This window comes from Alosa sapidissima, chromosome 4, assembly GCF_018492685.1.
Source record: "Alosa sapidissima isolate fAloSap1 chromosome 4, fAloSap1.pri, whole genome shotgun sequence".
In the NCBI taxonomy this organism is placed as follows: Eukaryota; Metazoa; Chordata; class Actinopteri; order Clupeiformes; family Clupeidae; genus Alosa; species Alosa sapidissima.
Window position 1 is genome coordinate 20,070,605 of NC_055960.1, and position 22,864 is coordinate 20,093,468.

Consider the following 22,864-nt stretch of genomic DNA (forward strand, 5'->3'; position numbering starts at 1 on the left):
TGATTGTTGGTGATATTTGCAATTCAATCCAAGAAATTTGAATATAAAATGCTATGATTTTCCCAGAGTTTTGTCAACATTACTATAAGGTACAATCACATAATAAGCATTACTATTCACAACATAAGCATTATTTCTCCTCACTGGATTGTAAGAGCCTTACACTCAGGCCTTATTACCATGTAACAGAGGAGTTATCACTACGATAATTACAGTACAGTAGAATAATCAATGTTTTGAATGTGACTTTTTGACCATGAAATTGGTATGTACAAAGGCATGGATTATAAACGAGTAACAGTTCCGAGTGCCTCACCTCAATCCTTACAGCCTGTCAGTTTTTGTTTTTGTCAAATTTCGTCAGGGTTTTGTCTGTGTTTGGCAGTTTCCCTGAGATTATGGAATGGGTAATGTGTTTCCATAAGTGGAAAGACCAAGAGAGAACGGTGAGATGAATTCAGCTGGTTGAGGTAATGTCAGTCTCTATCTGGTGTTGAATGACACGCCGCGGGCAGCCACCTCCTGCTCTGCCCTGCCCCGGTGCTGGCGCGGTCTTGATACGCCTCTCCTCCTGGCATGTTGCTCCTCGTACACTCACGAGGGTTGTGTTTATGTTTGTTTACGCTCATGTGTCATTGCGGCGGGCTCATCAACGCTTCACTCGTTAGGGACTCCACAGAATCTCCTGGCAGCGCAAAAAAAAAAAAAGATGCCGCCGCAGATTCTGCCAGCGAGCGCAGCACACCGACTCTCAACACGCCACAGCTATTTCTTTCCGGGACCACCGGGTGTGGCAGAATGCATAGAATGCATCCCACATCCACGGTGATGGAGTTGTAATCCGATTACCTAGGTCAGTCGGGAACAAGGAGGTGTCAGATCAGGAAAAAAAAAAAACTAGCAGGGGCTGACCGCAGCAGACATTTCATTCATGCAGTCTGAAAAGATGGAGGTATTCAGTGAGGCTCCTTGCTTGTCAACAGAATATATTCATCACCCCCGAGTCAGATTAAGAGAGGCTGAAATCCCAGCGATGGTAATAGAGGTCAAAGTCGCTAACGGATTATGTGTGGAGGGCAGAGGCACTTCCTGTATGCGCCGCAAGCCTTGTCGAGAACTAACTAGAAGATAATGCAAGGTGGAGGCAGGAATACAGGAACAGTGCTAGGTCAGAGCTGTTTTGAATTTATTGAAGGGACTTACCATCCCAGCATGTATAATTAAACACACTGGAGCTGCTGAATAAAAATCATGTTCGTGTGTACAGTACTTTCTTTCTTCCCATTAATATACTTATTTTTTCTCTATCATTTGCTTCTTTCTTTCTTTCTTTCTTTCTTTCTTTCTTCCTTTCTTCCTTTCTTCCGTTTTAGTTTTCCTATCTTGCCCAGCAAGAAGTTGGGGCAGGGTGTGGGTAGTTCCGAAGCAAGGCGCTGCTGGGCTCATTTTCCCATCCGCATTCTGCTGCTTCACAACTGAATGAGTTGTTTTACAATGAGTCTGATTTATGCTAATGTATGTGATGGCCTCTCAGTTAGGGGGCGTGAAGTTGTTCCCAGACATACACATCACCTCGCCAGTATGTGCATGACTCACCTTTCCCCCTCCTCTTCCAAAATTACCATATAGATGACAACTGATTTTAATGCAGTGTGTACTGTCTGTCGTTGGGGTGTGTGATAGTCTGTAGGTGGTGTCTGGCAATTCAGGCATGTGCTTAGATTCAAGTCATAGACTGTGGACATACACGGACACACGGACACACACACACACATACACACACACACACACACACACACACACATACACACACACACACACGGATACACACACGCTCCCCTCTTCCCTATTACCTCTCTCCTCAGGTGTGCAAACATGTCTAGGACAAACAGCACCCTTTGAGAGTTAAACAATGACAAGGGAGGATGAGGAGGAGAACGGAGAGGCCCCTCACCAACAGTTCTGCCGCGGACGGCTCAGCGTTTTAATGAGCATTCGGGAGCGAGCACGGCAAGTCTCTCGGCAAGACTCCTGGCAAGGCAGGATTACTGCGGGAGAAGTTTATCAGCAGTGTGATGAATTAACATGCAGAGCCACGCCTGGAGCTGTCCACCCGCCACCCCAACGCAATGAGCCTTTATTTCTGTCACATTAATTTTATTTGGGGAAAAAAGACAGGAAAAACGACGAGGCAAAAAAATCCCAAATTTCCCCTGACACCCCCCTTAATATCTGGACTGGGAGCTTTAAGTGTTGCCACTCCAGCATTTTTTACTATCTTTATTACAGAAAGTTTTATAATTAACTGACAGCCATCTCACTAGAGTATTTCATTTTGCCTCTGATTTTAATGTGAATATGACAGCTTTACAAGGTAAGAGACAGAGGGAGGAAAAAAAGAAAATTATCAATTGATGAGGGAATGTACTTCGCAGTGGGTTTTTGCAATTAGTGATTTTCTTTTCAAACTTGGGAGACGTGAGCGAGACCAAGCAAGCAGAGGGGTGTCGAGAATGATCATCACGAACATTCCTCATGAGACCCAAGTCTATGGTGGATGACCGAGGCTAATGTCAACCCGCATTGATCTATGAAGAAAAAGTGCCAGCGCAAAAGAATGACGCTCTGTCTCTCGGAGTGGCACACTTTAACACATCATTTGACACACATGCTCGTGTAATATAGTCTGCTGTATTGGCTAATTTGACCAAACATGGAGGATGTTCCCTAGAGCAAACCTCAACTTATAAGGAGTTAGCCTACCACAGACCAGTGCTTTCATCAGGACAGCACGTTTGTCTTCATCTTCTTCAAAGTGCTGTGGCCTTTCCAAAGTCCTCAAGCCCCCACCCCCCCCCCCATCCCCTCCCCCTTTCCACGACACTCTAGCAGTGTGTCTTCTGGATGTAGATAAATGACAGGAAATAATCGGAAGACTTGAGCTGTATGTAAATTGCAGATAAAAAGACACACGGAAAGGGGGAAAAAAAGCTAATCGGTAAAATGTCACAGGGTGCTTATGGAGGCTACTCCCCTCCTCCCTCTGCCCTTTAAGCACTTTCACCCAAGGCTGCTGCCATTGAGCTGTCCTTCATTTGAATGGAAATGAAGAAAAACATTAACAACACCCAAGGCATGTTTTTTTCCCCTTTTTATGCCCAGGGCTTTGGGGCAGTTCTAGAGGAAACTGAATGTGTTATGGCACCTTGATGCATAAACAAAACAAAAAATGCTAAATGTGTTTCACGGTATTCAGGTTGCTGGGCATTTGCAGTGGCTCCCATTGTAACATATAAACTGAACGCCACAGTGGCATTGGAAGGGAAGCTAAAGCCTTTTTTTTGCTTCTCTTGGTTAGATCTGTTTGCAGTGAGAGGAACCTTTTGCTTATTTATTTATTTTACTTTTTTGTTTAATATCGGCCAACCCCGTTGCGTGCAAATAACACATGCTTGCGAGTTCGTCACAGACGGCAGATATGTTGTAATCCCCTGGAGGACATGCAGGCAAATTATGTTCTGTTGTTTGCCTCTGGTGGAGGGCAACTTTGCTCAGCAGATTAGAACTGTGAGATCATATTTTTCCCTCGTCTGTATTTTGCTGTTTTGACATTTAAAATCTGTCTGCTCTTATTAATATAAACACTAAACCAACAGAGGCCATGATAGAATGAGAGAGCACAAGAAAAGTTATGGCATATGTCTTGAGACAAAACAAGTAAACAGAGAAAAATAAATCAAGTTTCTGTCTCTACTATTAAACTCTTTAGATTATTACCATTTATAGAGGATAAAGGAACAGAGTCAAGTCAAGTCATATTTATTTATATAGCACACTTAAACGCAATGTTATTGACCCAAGGTGCTCAGAAATAAAATAAACAGTAATAAAAACAAAACAAAAAAAGAAATAGAAATAAGATTAAATGAAAAAAAAATAAAAAATAAAAAACAAGGGGAGAAATTAATGGACATTATAGGCCAAAGAAAATAGATGGGTCTTTAAATTTGATTTAAAACTACTGATGGTGGGACAGGACTTAATTTCTATAGGGAGATTATTCCAGAGTCTAGGGGCAGCAACAGAAAAAGCTCTATCACCTTTAGTTTTAAGGGTTGCCTTTGGGACTGATACAAGAAGTTGTGAGGAAGACCTCAGTGGCCTAGAAGGACAGTAGGGACTTAAAAGGTCACAGATATACTGTGGTGCCATTCCATTTAGGGCTTTGAAAACAAAAAGTAAAACTTTAAAATGAATTCTGTAATTGACAGGTAACCAATGGAGTTGGGCCAGCACTCACTTTTTTTATTTTTTTATTTTTATTTGTTTTATTTAATCTTATTTCTATTTATTTTCTGCATGACATACAGTAGCCCTGGTACAATGAAACAAAACTGGTACCCTACTGATTCTGTTAATTGATGGTTTTAACTACGATTCGGATTAGGCTACACCTGATTTTAAAAGGCGGAACTTTTTCACTGCAAAACTTGCACTGTATCATGTAGCCACTCTGCGTCTTTGTTCCAGTAAGAAGAGAAAGAGAGAGATTACCCAGCAATAAGGTTGATGTTTACTTCAGACTTCTGAAATACTTAGCATTACTTCTAGGGATGTAACGGTGTGAAAATTTAACCTCACGGTTATAGTGACCAAAATTATCACGGTTTTCGGTATTATCACGGTATTTCTAAAAGTGTGTTCAATATGTTCAAAAAGCACTGATAGGCCTACACAAGCTGAAATAGTTTTAAAAAGTATCCCGTTCACTTTTTTCTTTATGTTTAATTGGCTATGTGCTTAACTTACCCTACCATAACTTGGAGTTTGCTATTTCTGTTATTTGGATGCAATGAGTGAGACCAAAGTAAGCATTCAAAATAAAACTTAAGGCTACTGTATTCTCCTGATAACGTGAGTGGAATGGATTTAATGTGCACATTTTGCAGTGAAAAAGTTCCGCCTTTTAAAATCAGGTGTAGCCTAATCCGAATCGTAGTTAAAACCATCAATTAGACAACAGAATCAGTAGGGTACCAGTTTTGTTCCATTTTACCAGGCCTACTGTATGTCAAAAGCAGGCTCGGATGAAGCTGGGAAGGATTAAACACACGGTTTCCACACCGCGGTAATCAACAGTGATAATCATGATGTTTGAAATGAAAACGGTAGTTATTATCGTCAACATTTTTATCGCGGTTTACCATTATACCGGTAATCGTTACATCCCTAATTACTTCCAATGCTTATCATTGTTTTCTTTCAAAAGCCAGAGAGACTTGGTAACCAATGGTTCTTTGTCAGAGTGCTTTTTCACTCTGCTATGATCGTTTGCATTCAGAGCAGTTCTTTTTTTGTATTTCTTTTTTGTGATGTCCTCTTTCATGAGGCCTGTTCAAAAACATGTTTTGTCTGTAAGGTGAGGCTGATAGATGTTCAGCACTCACTTCACTTACTTCTATCTCAGATATAGGGAGATCATGAGGGAACTCTATGCACTCAAAAAGAATAGCGTCTAACTCGGGAGTAGATGAACGCCAGGTCAGATGTGGAGCCAGTGTCTGGTTTGAGTACACGGTGTCAGACTTGACTGTCGTCTCACTCCCTGACACAAACAGGGACAGGCACCCACCGCAGGCTCCACGTTTTTATTTCACTGATGTGTGATGCCTCAAAAAGTTTTTATATCTCTTTTTCAAGTCCAAATGGTTTAGTATCTACATGCCTTAGAGAGATATTTGAGCTTATACAGCACTGCTTTAATCATGCGTACCGGTTAGGTGCCAGTGGAAAAGTAGTGGTTAAACACCACCACTTTCTGAAGCTCTCTTAACATCTCAAAGTTTGTGTTGGGCCCGTCCACTTCTTGGACACCTCTCTCAAGTCTTTCAGCTCCCATTAATGATCAGAGCTTGCCAAACCGATCCTTTTCATTTCAGGCATCTCGTTGCCTTAATACATTCATGCCCATAGGAGACATTTATGAGATAGACTGTTCAGATTTAGAAGGTAAAAAAAAAAAAGTGCTGAGGTTGGTGGATGAAGAGCGAGGTGTCTCCACGTTCAAAAGTCGAGCTGGGAGGGGGTGTTGTGATCTGGGCTTGAACTTTGAAGGGCAGGTTTGATGTGTGTTTCTCGTCTGCCCTTCAAAGGCAAAGATGTAATGGAAAGCCCTGTCAGATCTCAGGGTGCTGGACATAGGGGGGGAACATTGGTAGAATTCAGGACATGGGAACTGGGCGGAGACCTCTGCAGTGATTGGAGGTGTGAGAAAGGACCTAAGCTCTGATTGGCCCGCACAGGAAAGTATGTGTTGGTGGTTTGTTCATCGGTTGACGAATATTTAGGGAGGTGAAAATGGGACATTGCTTCTTGCTTGTGCTCATAGAGGGTTGACAGGGGCCACAAAAGAATTTGCCTATGCAGCATAACCTGAATGCACAGCTCACTCTATAAGGCTTGTATTATAATACTCTGGTTCTCCACCCTTTTTTTTCAAGTTAATGTACAAACCTGCCTTTTTGCACTCTAACATTTAGCATTTTACATTTCAGTCAAGCTGCCAACATTTGTTTCTACTTTTTAAAAAGCCTGGCTTTTTTTGTTTGTTTTTTACCATTTTGGGATAGCTATTTTCATACCATATCTAAGCGTGGAGCTTTGAGCAGATGCTCTACACATTATATCCACAGTTTGAACAATGAGTGCTGGAACAGTCTGGAGACAGACAGGTACATGATCAGAGATGGCAGATGGCAGCGGCTGCTGTGATTAAAGTTCCTCCCTGGTGCCATAGTCGTGAGTGTCAGCAGAGTTTAAAAGCCCCTCACTCTTTGGACAGAACAATGAGAGCAAATGGCAGGCCCAGGGATCATTCTGCCAGCCGCTGCGTACGAAACGAAAATGAGACTGTGTGTGTGTGAGAGAGAGTGAGAGTGAGAGAGAGAGAGAGCAAGAAAGAGAGAGAGGATGTGTGTGTGAGAGAGAGTGAGAGTGAGAGAGAGAGAGCAAGAAAGAGAGAGAGGATGTGTGTGTGTGTGTGTGTGTGTGTGTGTACAGTGTGTGTGTGTATGTGTATGTGTCTGTGTGTGTGTGTGTACAGTGTGTGTGTGTGTGTGTACAGTGTGTGTGTGTGTGTGTGTGTGTGTGTGTGTGTGTGTGTGTGTGCAGTTTGTTTGCTGTAAGAGAGACAAAGCAGCAGGGGAGAGGAGACAGATATACGGATCAGTCTTAAGTATGCTGTAAATGAATTGTTAGTTGTTTGGTTCTTGTATCAGCCTTGTTGCATTTCGTGTTTATAGAATTGAAAGCTTTTGCACTTCAAATGAGGGATGAGATAACATGCCCCTAAAAGAAAGATGTTACAAAAGGGCCAATCTGTCCTGACGAAAGACACATCTTCATTATGTAAGAATATTTGTGGTCTCATAATCATACCTGCTACCCTCTGTATTGAGTAACGCCAGATTGACACCCAGACAGCATAATTATATGACTGGAGTAGTCACATGGTAATATTTCTCATGAAGCCATGCATTGTAGGTTCATGAGAGGTTCACTGTTGTCTATAAATCTGCTGTCCTGTAGATGGGTAGGATAGTGGGTAGGAGCCTGTACATAAACAAAAGCAGGTGATGGCAAATAGTAGTAGAGAGGAGAAGAGAGACACTGAGATGGAGTGAGGCTGGCTTTTGTGTGATGTGCGTTTTGAAAGGTAGCCGACGTGGCGACTGGAGCTTCCAGCATGGGCCTCATTCGCTGCTTGTGTGCGCCTTTGTCTTTGACGTCAGTCGTCAGCAGGTGAATAATTCACGTGGCTGGAAGTTCATGCACAGTTGAAGTGCAGCCAGCCGCACCGAGTATTGACGTGTACCCAAACGATGGAAGGGAAACCGTTCCTATAATCACATCTATGACAGGACTGCCCCTCACATAGTTCTAAACATCTCTGTTTGTGTGGAACTGGGCCTTGGTTTGGCTGGGGCGTCTCAACAGAACTGTGCTGTCTCATGCAAGACATACTTTTCCCTCTCTTCGCCTGCCCAATCTTCTTGTCCATGCTGTCTCCCCCATGTGGCTCTGTGCCTTACTAGAGGGCCCTCCCTCTCTCCCCCTTTCTCTCTCTCTCCCTCTCTCCCTGCCTCTCTGTCTCTCTCTCTCTCTCTCATCCCTCTCCCCATCCCCCTTCGCGCTCCTGCTCTCCCACTCTCCCACTCCCCCACTCCCTCTGCTTTATTCATGAGGAACTTCTGCATGCAATGTGGAGGTAGCTTCTCCCTGTGGGCCAAACACTGAGTTCTGTACCAAACAAGAGCACTTGATGCTAACGGTTATCAATAACCTTGAAATGCTTTTGCTCCAATGCCCAATTTGGTTTCTTTGGTGTGTGTGTGTGTGTGTGTGTGTGTGTGTGTGTGTGTGTGTGTGTGTGTGTGTGTGTGTGTGTGTGTCTGTGTGTGTGTGTGTGTGTGTGTTTGTGTGTGTGTGTGTGTGTGTATGTGTGTGTGTGTGTGTGTGTGTGTGTGGTGTGTGTGTGCACGCACCCTTGGCTGATAAGGGAGAAGCCAAAATAAAGCATTACTGTGCAGTCTTCAAGGGAAACCAAATTGTAACTGTGTTATGAACGATCTGGGGTGCCTGAAAAGGCAGAATACTTTAGTCTGTCATAATACCAACTCACTCCATCCCATGCATCAGCAGGTCCATAAAATTGCACTTAAAATAATCAACAACAAAAAAATCCAATAACCCTTATAGAGGTATGTGGTTTGGGTAGTACAACTAAACAATTCTGTCTGTTATGTTAATAAAAGCATACATTATCCACCTTAAAATGACACAAGACAAATGGATGTTTAGGATGGATGTTTAGAGTAGCTATTTTTAGAAGTGGACTATGAGCGGTGTAAGTTAATAACTTTATAGCTTGTCACAGTGGTAATGCAATGGGCTAATGTAAATATCATGTACCTTCCCAATGGCTAATAAAAATGTTGCTTACATCTGAAGACAGATACTGTGGTAATATGGAAGATGTTGTATAAATGCAGGTTAATTGAAAGAGGATACATCAGGTCATATGCACATTTCCATTGCTTGAGGACTACTGTCACAGTTTTAATATAATGACTACATGTATTGTAGACTACATGTATACTATCTGTGCTACTGTTTATTGGGTTTTATACATATTTAAAAGAATGATTGGCAGTATTATGTTGTGGGGACTCGGATATGTTATTTTACAAAGATTGTAGCTTATAACCAGTGTCATCTTCTCTATTTTGTCACTGACATTTTGGCCCCGTTCATCTTCTTCTAGGTGAACATGGACATTTGAAAATATACCTGCCCAAGAAACTGCTCGAATGTCTGCCCAAATGCTCCTCCCTGCCCAAGGAGCGACACCGTTGGAACACCAATGAGGTAAGAGACCATGCCAGAACTCTTCACAGCCCTCTTCAGAATGCAGCCTGCTAGACGGGGGAGTCAACTGTCGTGACTCCCTCAGCCTCCGAGGAAGAAGGGCACCAAATTGATGGGTTTTTCCCAAGAGTTCTCTCAAGAACCAAGGCACATAGAATACAAGGGGCTGAGAATGATCATTACTTTGCACATATCACATTTCAACACCGGGCTAGTCAAACATAGCCTCCAGCTGAGTTCACCTCCCCCTCTGTGCATTACATGCAGACAGTCTACTGCCATGTCAATTCAAGACAGATTCAATTTTTCATGTAATATTACTCATTAGATTTAAAGAAATGTATTGGGCTATGTGTTCTATTGTGTGATACGTTCAATTCACTTGGCAGTTTCATTTGAGGAGAATTGAGACCACAGACCTTTATGAACCTGCATGATAAAGTTAAGCTGTGAGAGCCGAGCGATCCAGGCCGCCCTGTTTGCCAGCTTTGGAGCTTTGTTTTGACTGGCAGCGTTGGCTAGTCCTGGGAGGCCACTGCCGAGACGGCGTCTGACTCAAGCCAAGCTCTTAATGAGATCAGCTGGAAACAAATCACTTTCACCAGGTTATCAAAAGGGAGGGAGGCCAAAGAGACACTTTAAAGGAACCACTTCATTTCAAGCTGGTAACCCTCCCACCCCCACCACTGTCCCTGCTGACACAAACACACAAACACACAAACACACACACACACACACACATACACACACACACACACACACACACACACACACACACACACACACACACACACAAACATTCAAGCATTCTCTCAAACACACATACACACTTTTCTCATGCTCAATTAAAATAGCCTGGAAACTCATAGGGGATGTTATTCACTTGCACTCCAATACAAATTGGTGGCATATGGTAGCAAAAGTGATTCTGGCATGAACAGAAATGCCAGTATAATTCTACTGTCTTTTTCAGTGTTTTACTGTTATGTTACAGCTGTAGAACAGTATTGTGCTATCTTTTATTAACCTTCTGTCTCAGGTATTGCGGCATTTGAAAGTCAAAAATAACTTTTATAAATGTTTATAAATTGTTTGGAGGTTGCGGCTCGCCCCTGAATGCTTTAGAATATTTTGTGGTAAACAAACACTCTGGATTCATTTTAGTGCAAACTAGCCCATAGTTTGAGACTGACACTGTTGATAAGGTTTACACACAGAAGCTGGGGAAAATGAAAATTTCTGCTTACTTATTCTGGTCTGTGAGACATGCATATTACCTCTTGCCATTTTCTTGAACTTCCTGATATTTCTTCGCATAGTTTTTTTTTTTTTTTACCATGATGAACCATACAACCACTTGGGAGAAAAGAAAACGGCATTATTTTTTGCCTGATAGGACTTGGGACAAAGCAGTAATTTGAGCGTTGATTGATTTCACATTGGAAATTCATGAGATTTTTTCGTTCATTGCATTTTGTATCCTGTCACTGACAAAGGGACATCCATACAGTTTTGAAGGCCTGAGATATATGCACAGATGACAGTATGTGTCATGTTTTTATTGGTTTATATACACTTCTGAAGTTTATGGCAACATATTTAATGCACAAAACACACAAACTTGTGTCCTGGTTCATTCTCATAAAACAGCCAGGCCAGCACTAAACAGACACATTGCAGTCTAACATCTTATTTTCTTGCCTCTCCAGAACTCCAGTCATACCACAACTTGTGTGCTTCAATGATGTGTTTCCCTTTGTGTAGAAGTTTACTCACACAAGCGAGCCCTTTTGATTTTGCACTGCGCAAACACTTTTTCCAGATTGAGGCTTTTTGTATCATAGCTGCAGGTAGGATATGTCAAGCATAGTTGTCTCTCACTGAATGGTTAGACTGTGTTCTTGATATTAGAATACCAAAACCCAGGATGTCCCAGTGTGGTTTCCTTCAAAGCACTCTTGCTCTCTTCCGTCTCAGCTTCCAAAAAGAGCCAGGCAAACTTTTCCGAAGTGAATAAGGAAGTTCAGCTTTCTTCCACGATAATAGTGGATGTTTGTCTCCGCAATGCAACCACAACAAAAAAGCATCTGAACTCAGAAGGAAAGCACAAAGAAAAGGAAAGGAAAAAAAGGGGGAAGCTTGGCACGGGAGTCAGTGTGAGGGCATTTGAAGCAAACCCCAGTGATTTAAAGCCATCTTCTCCTCAATCGTTACACACAACTACACATTTGAGTCTGCATTATATGTTTATTTTGTTGTTTTTTGTTACATCAGATTTTTTGTTATACAAAAAGTATGCGCTGTGACTTTCAGAGTGCCCTTCAGAGCCGGGCGTCATCATTGACTCTTGGTCCCAGCAGAGTGAGTTTTTAAGCATTCTGAAAGAAAGAATGCCTTTGTCATTAATCTAGAGGTTCAGCTTGTGACACTTTACAATACACCAGGGTGCCAGTAAGTAGCACACAGGTGTTCTCTTACGTTTCAGAGGACTAGTCAGCTCTGGAGCTTCCATTTCCCGCACACTGTGGGTATAGGCGCAGTCCAAAAAATAAATAAATAGATATTTTACCAAGCGCCCGTCTTGACACTCCAAGGTGCATTTCTCTCTTAAAAAATATGTTTTGCATGCATCTCCAAATCTTTCTTCATGCGGCTGCTGTAAATATCTTATTTGAGACGTGTCACCTGGTGGCCACGGGATGCACTTGGTGCGTCAAAAGGGTATCTTACCACCTCTCCATTCACATAGCCCCTGTCACTGTGGTGAGAAAGGACCATTTACTCTGACACCTAGGCAGCCTCGGCCAGAACGAGGAAGGAAGAAGGTGCTGCATTGTTGTCTCTGTTTTGGAGCAGGTACCTGCACAGACTCAAATGCCTTTAACAGCCCCTGACAGGATGCTACTCACCACGTAATTCCTTTTTCCACTATTACCTTTCTCCTCTTGAGCTTTGCATACAGCAGTCGAGCAAGTACATTACCCAAGACCTTTTCCTGGAAACTGAGATAAACTGGTGAGATGGAAACAATGAGGTAAAAGGGGGAGGCTACAAGGTCAAGAGCAGAGGAGGAATGAGACGAAGTCCACCCCCAAACAACCCCAGCGTTTCTATGCCCATTAACACAGGACTGCACTCCCTGCAGAGTCTTGTTGATGTGGGCTGTCACATCGGTTTAGTTACAAACCTCCATGTTTCCCAGTTTGTCAAATCAATGCAGCTCTGACAACTGTGTTCTCTATGACTTGCAGTCACTTTAAGGTCAGAGCGAAATCAAACGTAGTGTTTGTAAACATCCATCTGCCCTGCTTTCCTTGATTGCACTTCCCTGAAAAAGGAATGAAGAGCAGCAGAAAGCAGCCTGACGTCTGTGAGCGTTACACCAAAAAACGGGCCAGGATATATTTATTAACCTTATCACCATAGCTATAGGCAACTTGTCACGTCATGCTCAAGAAGCCACAGATGCTCTCGCCGTGAGATAGCGGTGGCGTTGATGCATTGAGCGGAGACTCAAGGTGAGCCTCCATAAAATAATGTCCTTCAGGCACAGGGACTCTAAGCTGTCCTTAAGCCCAAGCCAGCTTCCATAGCCGTCCGACATGCCCCAGTGAGACCACCTCCATTCCAGGCTGTCGCCACTGATTGCCATCTCCCCTTAAGTCCTCCATCTTTGAAGGATGCGACACACAAGTGGGGAGAATAAAGAATAATCCCCCTCCGGCCCCTCAAGCACCACCACCTCTTTTTTTTTCTGATTAAACTCGTTGCTACCCTTGAGTTAAAAAGCTGGAGTCAGGCCTCATGGAGGGAGTGGTGGGGTTTCATTCAAGTGGCATCAGAAAGAGCTGCCTTTCTCCCCCAAGTCCTGGGACTCTTTTATTCTGTGCAGTGGAACCCAGATACACTCTGTCCCTTTGGTCTGTCTCACTAAGGTGAACTTCTGAGCAGCGGAGAAGGTGTTATGCTCGGCAGGCGGCCTGCGTGTTAGCCGGCTGAGAAACGCACGGGACAGGGAATGAGAGTGGGAGAGGAGTAAAGTAGGATGTCGGAAAGGGAAACGAGAACAGAGAGAGAGATAGAGAGAGAGAGAGAGAGAGAGAGAGAGAGAGAGAGACACACACACAGAGCCAAAAAGAGAAGGAGCTCCATCTTCAGCTGTGTGAGGAGAGGGGAGGGAGTGAGCAGAGCCCATCCAGACTCACCAGCAGCCCTCTTAATGGGAGCAGGTGCTTCAGTGCCGGCCACGGTGGCCTCCCGCCGCTGCTTCCTCCAGCACGATCTGCATGAGCGGCAGGGAGGCTCGGCTTAATGAGCGCACTGCAACAGGATGATCCAGAAGTCTGACAGAAGACACACGCACGCACACACACACACACACACACACACACACACACACACACACACACACACACACACTCACACACACACACGCACACACGCACACACACACTGACACACACACACACACACTGACACACACACTCCTCACTACCTCCTCACTGCTGAGCACTGTCGAGCCATCTCTGAGCAACTGCTGATTGGTGAGGCTCCTCCCTAACATTTCCTTAAACTATTCTGAATAGATGTCTTGCTATCATTTAACAATAGGTAATTTAAAGAGAGTCTGGTCTTCCAAACGAAAGGAGGACCAGAAGCTGAGCAGGACAATAGGACATCAGGGAGGACACAGAGACGCAGCGTAGCAGCCGGACACTCCTAGAGTGGAATAGATTATCGTGTGGACGTCCCCCTGCTGACATTCATGCCTCTCTGAGTGCATCTCTCAGCAATGTGTGCACTGGACACACACACACACACACACACACACAAATACATCACACGTCAGCCACATAGCGGCAGTACAGCAAAGCAGCACAAGCAAAGGACAGGGAACGAGGGATAGAGGGAGTGAGAAAGGGAGGATAGGGAGATGGAGTGACGGGTGGAGGGGTGCTTTGTGTTGTGGCGCACCAGCCACTACACTAGATGAGAGGCTCCATCAGCTGGAGATGACCCATGAGGTGTGACTGTAGGACTCCATATCGCTCTCTCTGCCCTCCCTGCACGGGCTTCCTGAGCTGTGACCCTTATTGAGGGTAATGACACGAACCTCTATTAGGTTGAAAAATACACATTCCTGAATGACCACACACACACACACACACACACACACATACACACACACACACAAGCAAGTAAAAAATGAAATCGGAGTCAGAGAGGGGAAAAGCGATAATGGGGGCTGTGATAAAGATGAGGACAGAGAGAACACGAGGGAATGACAAAAAGTCAATTCCTGTCATCATCTCTGTTTTTCCTCCTTCAATCTTTTCCCCCCGTTGTGTCTGCCACAACCCCCCTGCTGTTGCTTTTAAGCACCTGGAGAAATGTGCCTTTGAAGGAGTCCCTGCTCCGTCGGAAGTCTTGTACCGTTGTTTTAATGACACTCTAATAACCGATGTTTGTTTTTGTGGCGGCGAAATGATCAAGTGTCTGAGAGATAGTGCAAAGCAGATTTATATATAATATCCCAATATATGGTTTAATGTTCTATGTTTCTCATAAATCAGCCACTTAAAATAGCTACATCGAAGTAGCTCTCCTCCTCTCCTCTGTATGATTCTATGTATACTGTATAATCCCAGATGGGGAAATGGGAAAGTGCCTGGGTTAATTTCACTACTAATTTAATATTCCTTCTTATTTAGTCAGTGCCATGTAGGTCATTGATTACGGTAGTCTTGGTGTCTTCTAACTCAGCAACTGGTTTAGGTAAGAATTGCCTTGCTAACATATGGTTATCATTGCTTTGCCATGACAATCATTCTGCATCAAGTAAGAAATGCATACGGTGGAGTGCCTTTGCATCTTCTTGTGAATTGCGCCTCTCCTGTGGACATCTGAATAAATATATACAGTACTGTGCATAAGGCTCAGGCACCTTACATGTTTTGTTTCAGCAATGCTATAAGGACCATATTGTTTATTTCTCACTTTCTTAATTAGAATATGACTAGAGAACACAGGAAATATGTACACAGTAGACCATTTAAATACACATAAAATGTTGTTTTTGTTGTGATACCAGACAAATTTCAGTCTCAAACTACCATTAGATTTGTTGTTTTAGCAGTGTTATAATGACCAATCACCCAATGGAGAAGCTCTTGATGGAGCTGTCGTTCCCCACCCAGGCCACTGATGGGCATGTCTGGCCTGCCAGAAGCTGCTGGTACAGTAGATACAGCTATGATGGGGGGTCTCGAGATCAGCTGCTGACTTGACCGTCTTTTAACTTAATGTTTTTTATATTCCCTCTATCTTCTGGTTGAATGAGAAATAAACATATACGGTCATCATAACATTTCTAAAACAACAAATCTAATGGGTGCCTAACACTTTTGCACAGTACTGTACATCTTGATTGAACTTCCTCTCTGTGACTGGGTATCCTGTTTCACTTTGGTATATTCCATGTTTCTAACAGGCCTCATATATCCTGGGGTATGTGTGCAGTTGTTTATGTTTGCTGGGAGTACATGTAGCAAGTGGCCAAATGTTTGCACTAAACGCGACTTTAATAATTAAAGGGATCGCTGGATGATTTTTTAATACTGTTTTGGTGATCCAGAGAGGGCGGGTTGTCATGTCTACATGTTCTTGTGTTCTCGCTGCCCTGCGGGTCTCCTGTGGCCTCTTGGATCCAACCCTACAGAGATGTCATGGCATAGTTTCACAGCTGTAATTGAACTGTTTTCGTAAAATATGGAGTCAAAAGTAATCCCCATCCAAAACACGGACTCAGACCTCAATCCATCCCAGTTCACTTGATGGCTGGGGATGGGCCAAACTCATAACTCACTCAACTCGTATACAGCTCTGCATTACAGAGTATGTCGTGCTGAATGATTTGATCTAAATGGGTGATTTGGAGGGATTATCATCACTAAACGTTTTGCTAATGCAGCGTGGTTATTGCTTATCGACAAAAACGTCCTTCAGCTCACTTTAGCCTATTTCGCATTTCTCTGCCCACTCCTGAAGATTACTCTGATGTGACGAAACACGGACCAGGTTGTGCAGTGAAGTGCTGTCTGAACGCTCATTTTCCATTCAACCCTCTTCCCTCTTAAAATTCACCTCAGATTGTTAGGTGTCATGTTGTCACCTGACCCATGATATCTTGAGGTGCGAGATTCCTCGAAGGGCTTTTGAATTCCACTGGTCCTCAGGAAAGCATATTCAAACATATCTCGCTCAGGGCGTGGCCACAGCTCTCAAATGCTGGCAGGGTTACACTTGGCAGGCAATCAGGCATGTATAGAAAATCTCTATTATGTAGGCTTATGTCTGGTGAGCTTGAAATGGAATCATATTACCTTGCTTCAATGACAAATCCTCCCACCATTTTTGTAGACCTTTCAGAGTATTTTTTCATGTTTCGAATATAGATGTGCCTGCCTCTTCCCATGTTAAGTAGACAGGACTGGTATTTTTATGGTATGAATTTATGCCTGCTCTTTGGGCCTTTTAAAATTGAATTACTGCTAGGAAGGAGTAAATACAAATAAAACATGATAAATATGAAATAGCAAGTTGGGGGCAAAAACTAACCTTGAGATTGTAAACCCACTCCGTCCGTCTTGTCTCATCTCGTCTCCTGATCCTATTGAACCCTCTTTCCCATCCCATGTTTAAAATAATCTGGGCGTCAGCACCACTCGTGTGGTGGTATCCCTGTGGTCTGCTGGACCCCGGCTCTAATCTCTGCCTGCTCTCCTCTGGGTCCTTCCCGCCGCTCTGGCCCACCCCCAGACTCTCGGCAGATAATCAAACCAAGGCTCCACTGCTGAGCCACTGAGCCCGTCAGGGGGTTCTGGGAGTTGCGGTCCATGTTTGTCCAGGCAGGCCTCCTGTGGTAGTGCATAGCCTCAAGGTTAGGTGCCCCCCCCCCCCCCTCTGCACCCACCTACCCACAATGCCGTTCTCGCTCAAGACCTACATCAGAGATCTGCTCACTTCATCTCTGAAGAGTGCAAACAATATCAATTTTTGTGTTTGAAGATTTGTATTTGCAGAGTAATTGCTTTTTTGCCAAAACATCCCCAGATCTCAGCAGCATTATTAATGCACCTTCACACACAACATCAATAACTGTTTCTGACTCATATTTTGTCTCATGTCTTAGTGAACTCTATGAGAGCCTGCGTTAGGAATTCTCTCCAGAAAAAAAATGAATCCTCGTAAGGCTCAGATGCAGTCACTACTTACATTGTTTGATGGAATTTTCTGTCACCCCAAATTTGACACAACCTGACCTGACCTGGTCATGGGTAGCTTCTGCAAAGTAAAAAAAAAAAAAATCCCCGCTTGTTGAGTGGAATCCTTGGGCTTCCCTGCGGAGTGGGCTTAGCTTAGCTGGGTATTCCTGGGATTACAGCTTCCTTGTAAGGATTAGAAAATTGCTGATTGGGTTGATCTAATTCTTGAGCGAGAGGAGCCCAACTCTTGATGTTTAAAGATTTATTTTTAATACATTTCCCCCTTGTGTGGAAACAAATTAAGCAGACCTTTTCAGCTGTCACTATAGCAATGAGCTTACTCTTCACCACTTTGCATTTTGCTTCTAGGAGATATTCTTTTAGTCAAAACAGGAGAGCAAAACTTTCTGATTAAAATGCTGTTTGTCTCCCTTTGGTGGCCTCTAACTGGGGGCTGAGGATCGCGCCTTGCCGTAATTAAGGAGCCGTGTGGACAGCGAATGTTTGCAGAAATGTTTGTGAGCCTCCGAGGGCCGATGGAGGAAAAAGAAAGGTCACACTGCTTTGTTTTCTGGTGCCCAGAAAGGCTTCAGGCCATACGGTGATTTGTGAAGTTGGCTCACCTCATGCTTAGCATATAAATTCGACCAGGTCTCAGCCCCCCTCTGCAGGAGCATCTGCAGCTCCACTCAATACGTCAAAGGGATGAACATAACTGATTTATAAAAGATTTCACCTCGCTCAGACCAACTGGACCAATAAAAGGGTGCATTGGAGTATTAAATATTAAACTTGAATTAGCCACAGTTGAGATTCAGCAATGACACCTTACTTTATTCTAGATACCCAGTAACTAGGGTATTAGATGCAAACTGTTTTCTTGGGAGGAGTGAGGAGATGTTGTAGTCTTTAATGCTTAATGCTACAATCTCCTATAAAGACTACTGTATTTCTTAATCTTTTGTAACTTCAAAATCAATCAACAGACGCATTGTGCCAACCCAGAGGTTTATTTGTTGTTTTGCTCTGGCCTTTGTTTCTCTTACCTCCTAGCCTTATATCTCCTCCTGTCTTTCTTTCCATCTCCTTCTACGTATTTCTCTGTATTGTGTTCACTGATGTGTGAAATTATTCAGCAATAGAGGGATAGATTTCTCCCTGTTGAATTGAACTGCTGGTTAAGGCCTTTGTGTCAGCCTATTGTAATCAACTGCTGGTTTATTTACTGGATCTGTGTGTCTGTGAGTGTGTGTCTGTGTCTGTGTGCATGTATGTTTGTGTTCCTGTGCTTGATTAGGTGCTAGCACTCTAAACATCTGCCTTTTATTCGTTTGCTTGCTTTAAATATCATGTGCTTTACAAAACTGCCAAATGTCTGCTTTGGATCTTTAAATATTTAAGAGAAGCATTTGGTTACATACAATTATTTTCTGAGTTTTTTTTTCCTCAGGTTATTACATCACATCCTAAGAGCACATGTATGTACTGTATACATATATGCAGTAAGTGGTTGAGTCACAACATCATTCAGTTGAATGCACAGTGATCGTATGGGCTGTGTTTACTCCCACTCTTTACTGTCCTACTTGGCTTGCACTTCCTGTGAAGAGTGCATCTCCAATCTACGCAGAGCTGGCTCCGATGGGACACTGGTTCCCTACGTTAGATTTGATTAAACTTACATGATGGCCTGTTCTAAATCAGAGTGGACTCCCTCCACCAAGCGTTCCTGTCCTAGTTCTGACAGGATACTGTCTCTGGCGTCGTTCGTACTTGGATCGAGCACAGTGTAAATAAACCCGCCAAAAGACAACAATAAGGGAGAGTCTAGTGTTTAGTGTGTTAGACAGATGTGTTTAGTGTATGCAAGGCAGGCTGAAATTTCTAAGGACAAGAAAGTGATAAAAGCTTTGCAGAACAGATGCTATACAACTATGGTAACCTTCTCATTCGTGAAGACTTTAAACATTGATGCTGTTGTTGCCTGATAAATAGAGAGAGGCGGACTTAAAGGAAGAAAGAGAAATGAAAGGGTAGTTTGAAGTTATATTAGATAGAGATCAGGACATAAAGAAAGAATGGAGGAAAAATATCACTTACCTTAATGCAAATATGTCATGAGTTAAGTGGCTCAAAATAGAATTTATATAATGTAAAGAAAATGTCTAAAAATATAGAGCACATGGTTTAAAAAGAAAGGTTGTATATTTAGAGAGGAAGAGACTCCGAGCAAATGAGACACACACCTTCAGTGTGTCCCTGTGGACGTGTGCCAATCTTGGGCGCTATCTGTGATGGGCAGTGCGTGGCCTGTCAGCTCCCAGACGAGTGCTCTACTGGGTCGTTCCTAATCTGATAACTCCGTGTTTAATTGTCACCCTCGCCTTGGCTGCCCGGCTCGAGCCAAGGCACTGAGGGACCCGTCGGATGTCCTTGACCTTGTGTGAAGATGCTGAATGCAATCTTCACTGTTCTATTCAGCAGCTTCACACCTTGCTTCAAGAGACCTTTTCTCTCAGTCTAGTATTTTCCTCAACCTTGGGGTCATCAACATAACTTTGAAGGAGCTCTTGATCTGTAGGAGTAGCTGTAGATATAGTAATAATGCATAAAAAATGGCTGTGAAGGCCTCAGCAAAAGCCAAAGGCAGTTGCGGCTGTTATAATAGAAGCATAGACAAAAAATGTGTACCAACCAAACCATAACAGTAAAAGAAAGTCATGAGTGATGACGTGGAAGAAGAATCTTGATGCAGGTTGTTAGCACAGCATCAGAGCTCCCTTTATGAGCTCAATAAAAGACCTGGATGCTTGCAGCTGACAGAAACACAACTCTCCCTCTCTGTTCCGCGAGGAGAGCTCTGGGGTGAGAAAGCAGGTGTCCTGTCCAGAACTGCTTGCACCCCCCCCCCCCCCCCCCTCCCACTCCGCTTAGCATTTACGAGATCTACACATCATACCATCTTTGGCAGGATGACAGGCCGCTCAGAGATGGGCAGTTAGCAGCCCTGTCACGCCACGCTGGACTGGACTGGACCGAGTAAGGATCCGTCAGAGATAGTGAGGACACAGTTGTAGGAACACTGACCCTATATTGTTAGCATTTCAGTAGCGTGCCGCTGACATCTAAATTGACAGGCAGAAGACAGAGGTCCCAGAGTTGACTCAAACTCAGTGGACAGGGATAATGGATGGGGTGATAGTTGCATGTAAGCACAAAGCAGTGAGTCAGAGATTATTGTAAAAAAATCTATTTATGCTTTATCCTCTTCCTTTGGGTTCATTTATATGAGAAGTATATACATGACAGCCTACGGTGATTCACTCTGACCCTCCCTCACCATTCTTCAGTCTAACATCCCAGGCTCGGTCAAGATAGAAATTAGAGATGGTACAATCTGACTCTGCTACACTGCTTTTATTCAGTGGGTTCATGCATGTAATCTGGGTATTTTCAGAATTATTCTTAACCACAGTCATTAATGTCCTGAACCCATAGCTGCCCCCAGAAATGTTTCAGTGAACACACAAACAGTTGCTATGGATGTCCATGAGCTTGGCAAAAAAGGGTAAGGAGGACATTATCTACTTTTGGGGACTTGGATGAGTCTCTGTTTATATAGGTCTTTACTCCCCAACTTGTGACATTGTCACTTTGTGAATATATAATGTCTAGTCAATGAAAAGACGTTTCATCAATCTTTTGCATGGATTATAAATTATGTATACAACGTGTCATGTTTAGACTTCATTACCTTGAGAGTAAGTGATTACCTTGAAGGCTTTTTTAATCTTCTAGCAAACAAAGAATAAAAGTCAAGGGCAAATGCCACATTTAAGAATGTATGCATAAAAGAGGTCTATCTCAAGGTTATAGCCTATGTAAATAGTATTGAATGAGGAAGTGAAAGAAAACCTATTCTAATAACTGAACATTGGCGTTTGGTTCAAAAAGGCTTGCACAGCCTTTACAGTTGTACAGTCTTACAGGAGTGACATTATTTCATCATACTTATGTTTGATCATCTTCAAGGGAAGTAGCCTACAGCAGAAACAGGTGAGGTTTCAATGTACCAATTCAGAGTATTCTCCACTAGACTGATGCTTTAGTGACCAAAACAAAGGCTTGAATCTCAGGTTTCAAATATACTTCAATCTGAATGAAAATAACATTTGAGTGCAATTTCCCTACAGAATATAACAATGTGGTAGGAATGTTAATCCGTGTCTGTGACAACTGCCCTAATGTGGCTGTGGCTAGTCTAAACGGAGCTTGATCTGGTTTTGAATGCCAAGTATCTTTCTGAAGGTCATGGACATTAGAGTAACAAGGCCTAATCCAGTTATGAAAATAAATTCCTAAATACATAAAGTCATTAGTGGACAGGATTTAGGGATGAAGATTGGACAATCTAAGCCATCACCTTTGCCCCCTAATCATCCTCTCAAGTCTGCTTTAATGGGGTTCATCCAAGCTTTCTATTCAGCTTCTTGCCACCGCAAAGATTGATCCCTGGGTGTTACAGTCATGCACACATTCCAGTATACTGAGAAGGGCAGTCTGTCTGAAGACTCTGGTCTAGAGTCTTCACTTGACCCAAGGAGGAGGCCATGATACTGTCCCTGCAGCTTTTAGTTTCATGGTGTTTCGCCTGCCACTCTTTGCAAGACCTCCCCCCCCTTTTTTCCCTGCCTGTTTTCAGTCTGCCCTTGTCCTTTAGTAGAACCTTCTGCCCTCATTAAAAATCTGCAGAGTGGTCTCACGCACCAACCCCCGCACAAACTGCCACACACAGTGCTGTGTGAAGTCGTATACATCCAGTGGAATATGTAGCGCTTTAGCGTCCTTATTGCCAGGTACTTTCCAGAGCCATGTTTACATAATCAGTCCATGTTCTTGGTGCTTCAGCGATTTTGAACAATGAAAAGGTTATTCCAAATCACCAGACCAGTGGAGGCAGCTTACCTTGGGGGAGGTCGAGTGGAGAGGTCTAGCTGGCCCTTAGTGCCCCAGCCTACCCCCCCACTCCCCTCCTACACCCCCACTCCTTTCCTACACTCCCTCCCTCACCCTTCCTCACCCAACACCACTCAATCACTTGACTTTTCATTCCACTCTGGCGCAGTGGGTAGACGGAATCTACCCACCCGCCTCACCTCTCCATGTGTCTCATG

The 22,864-nt window shown here is 43.5% G+C and overlaps 1 protein-coding gene across 9 annotated transcripts in view; it reads left to right on the forward strand.

Annotated features, from left to right (window-relative positions):
* The window catches only part of camta1b (calmodulin binding transcription activator 1b), a 252,264-nt gene that overhangs the window by 7,725 nt on the left and 221,675 nt on the right, over positions 1-22,864 (forward strand). For all 9 annotated transcript variants that reach the window (XR_006031366.1, XR_006031365.1, XM_042090381.1 and 6 more), the window contains exon 3: positions 9,323-9,426. Coding sequence is in view for 7 of the 9 variants with exons in the window: in XM_042090381.1 (XP_041946315.1) it covers positions 9,323-9,426 (104 nt within the window). In the remaining 2 variants the exon portion in view is untranslated. The remainder of the gene's footprint in view (positions 1-9,322; positions 9,427-22,864) is intronic.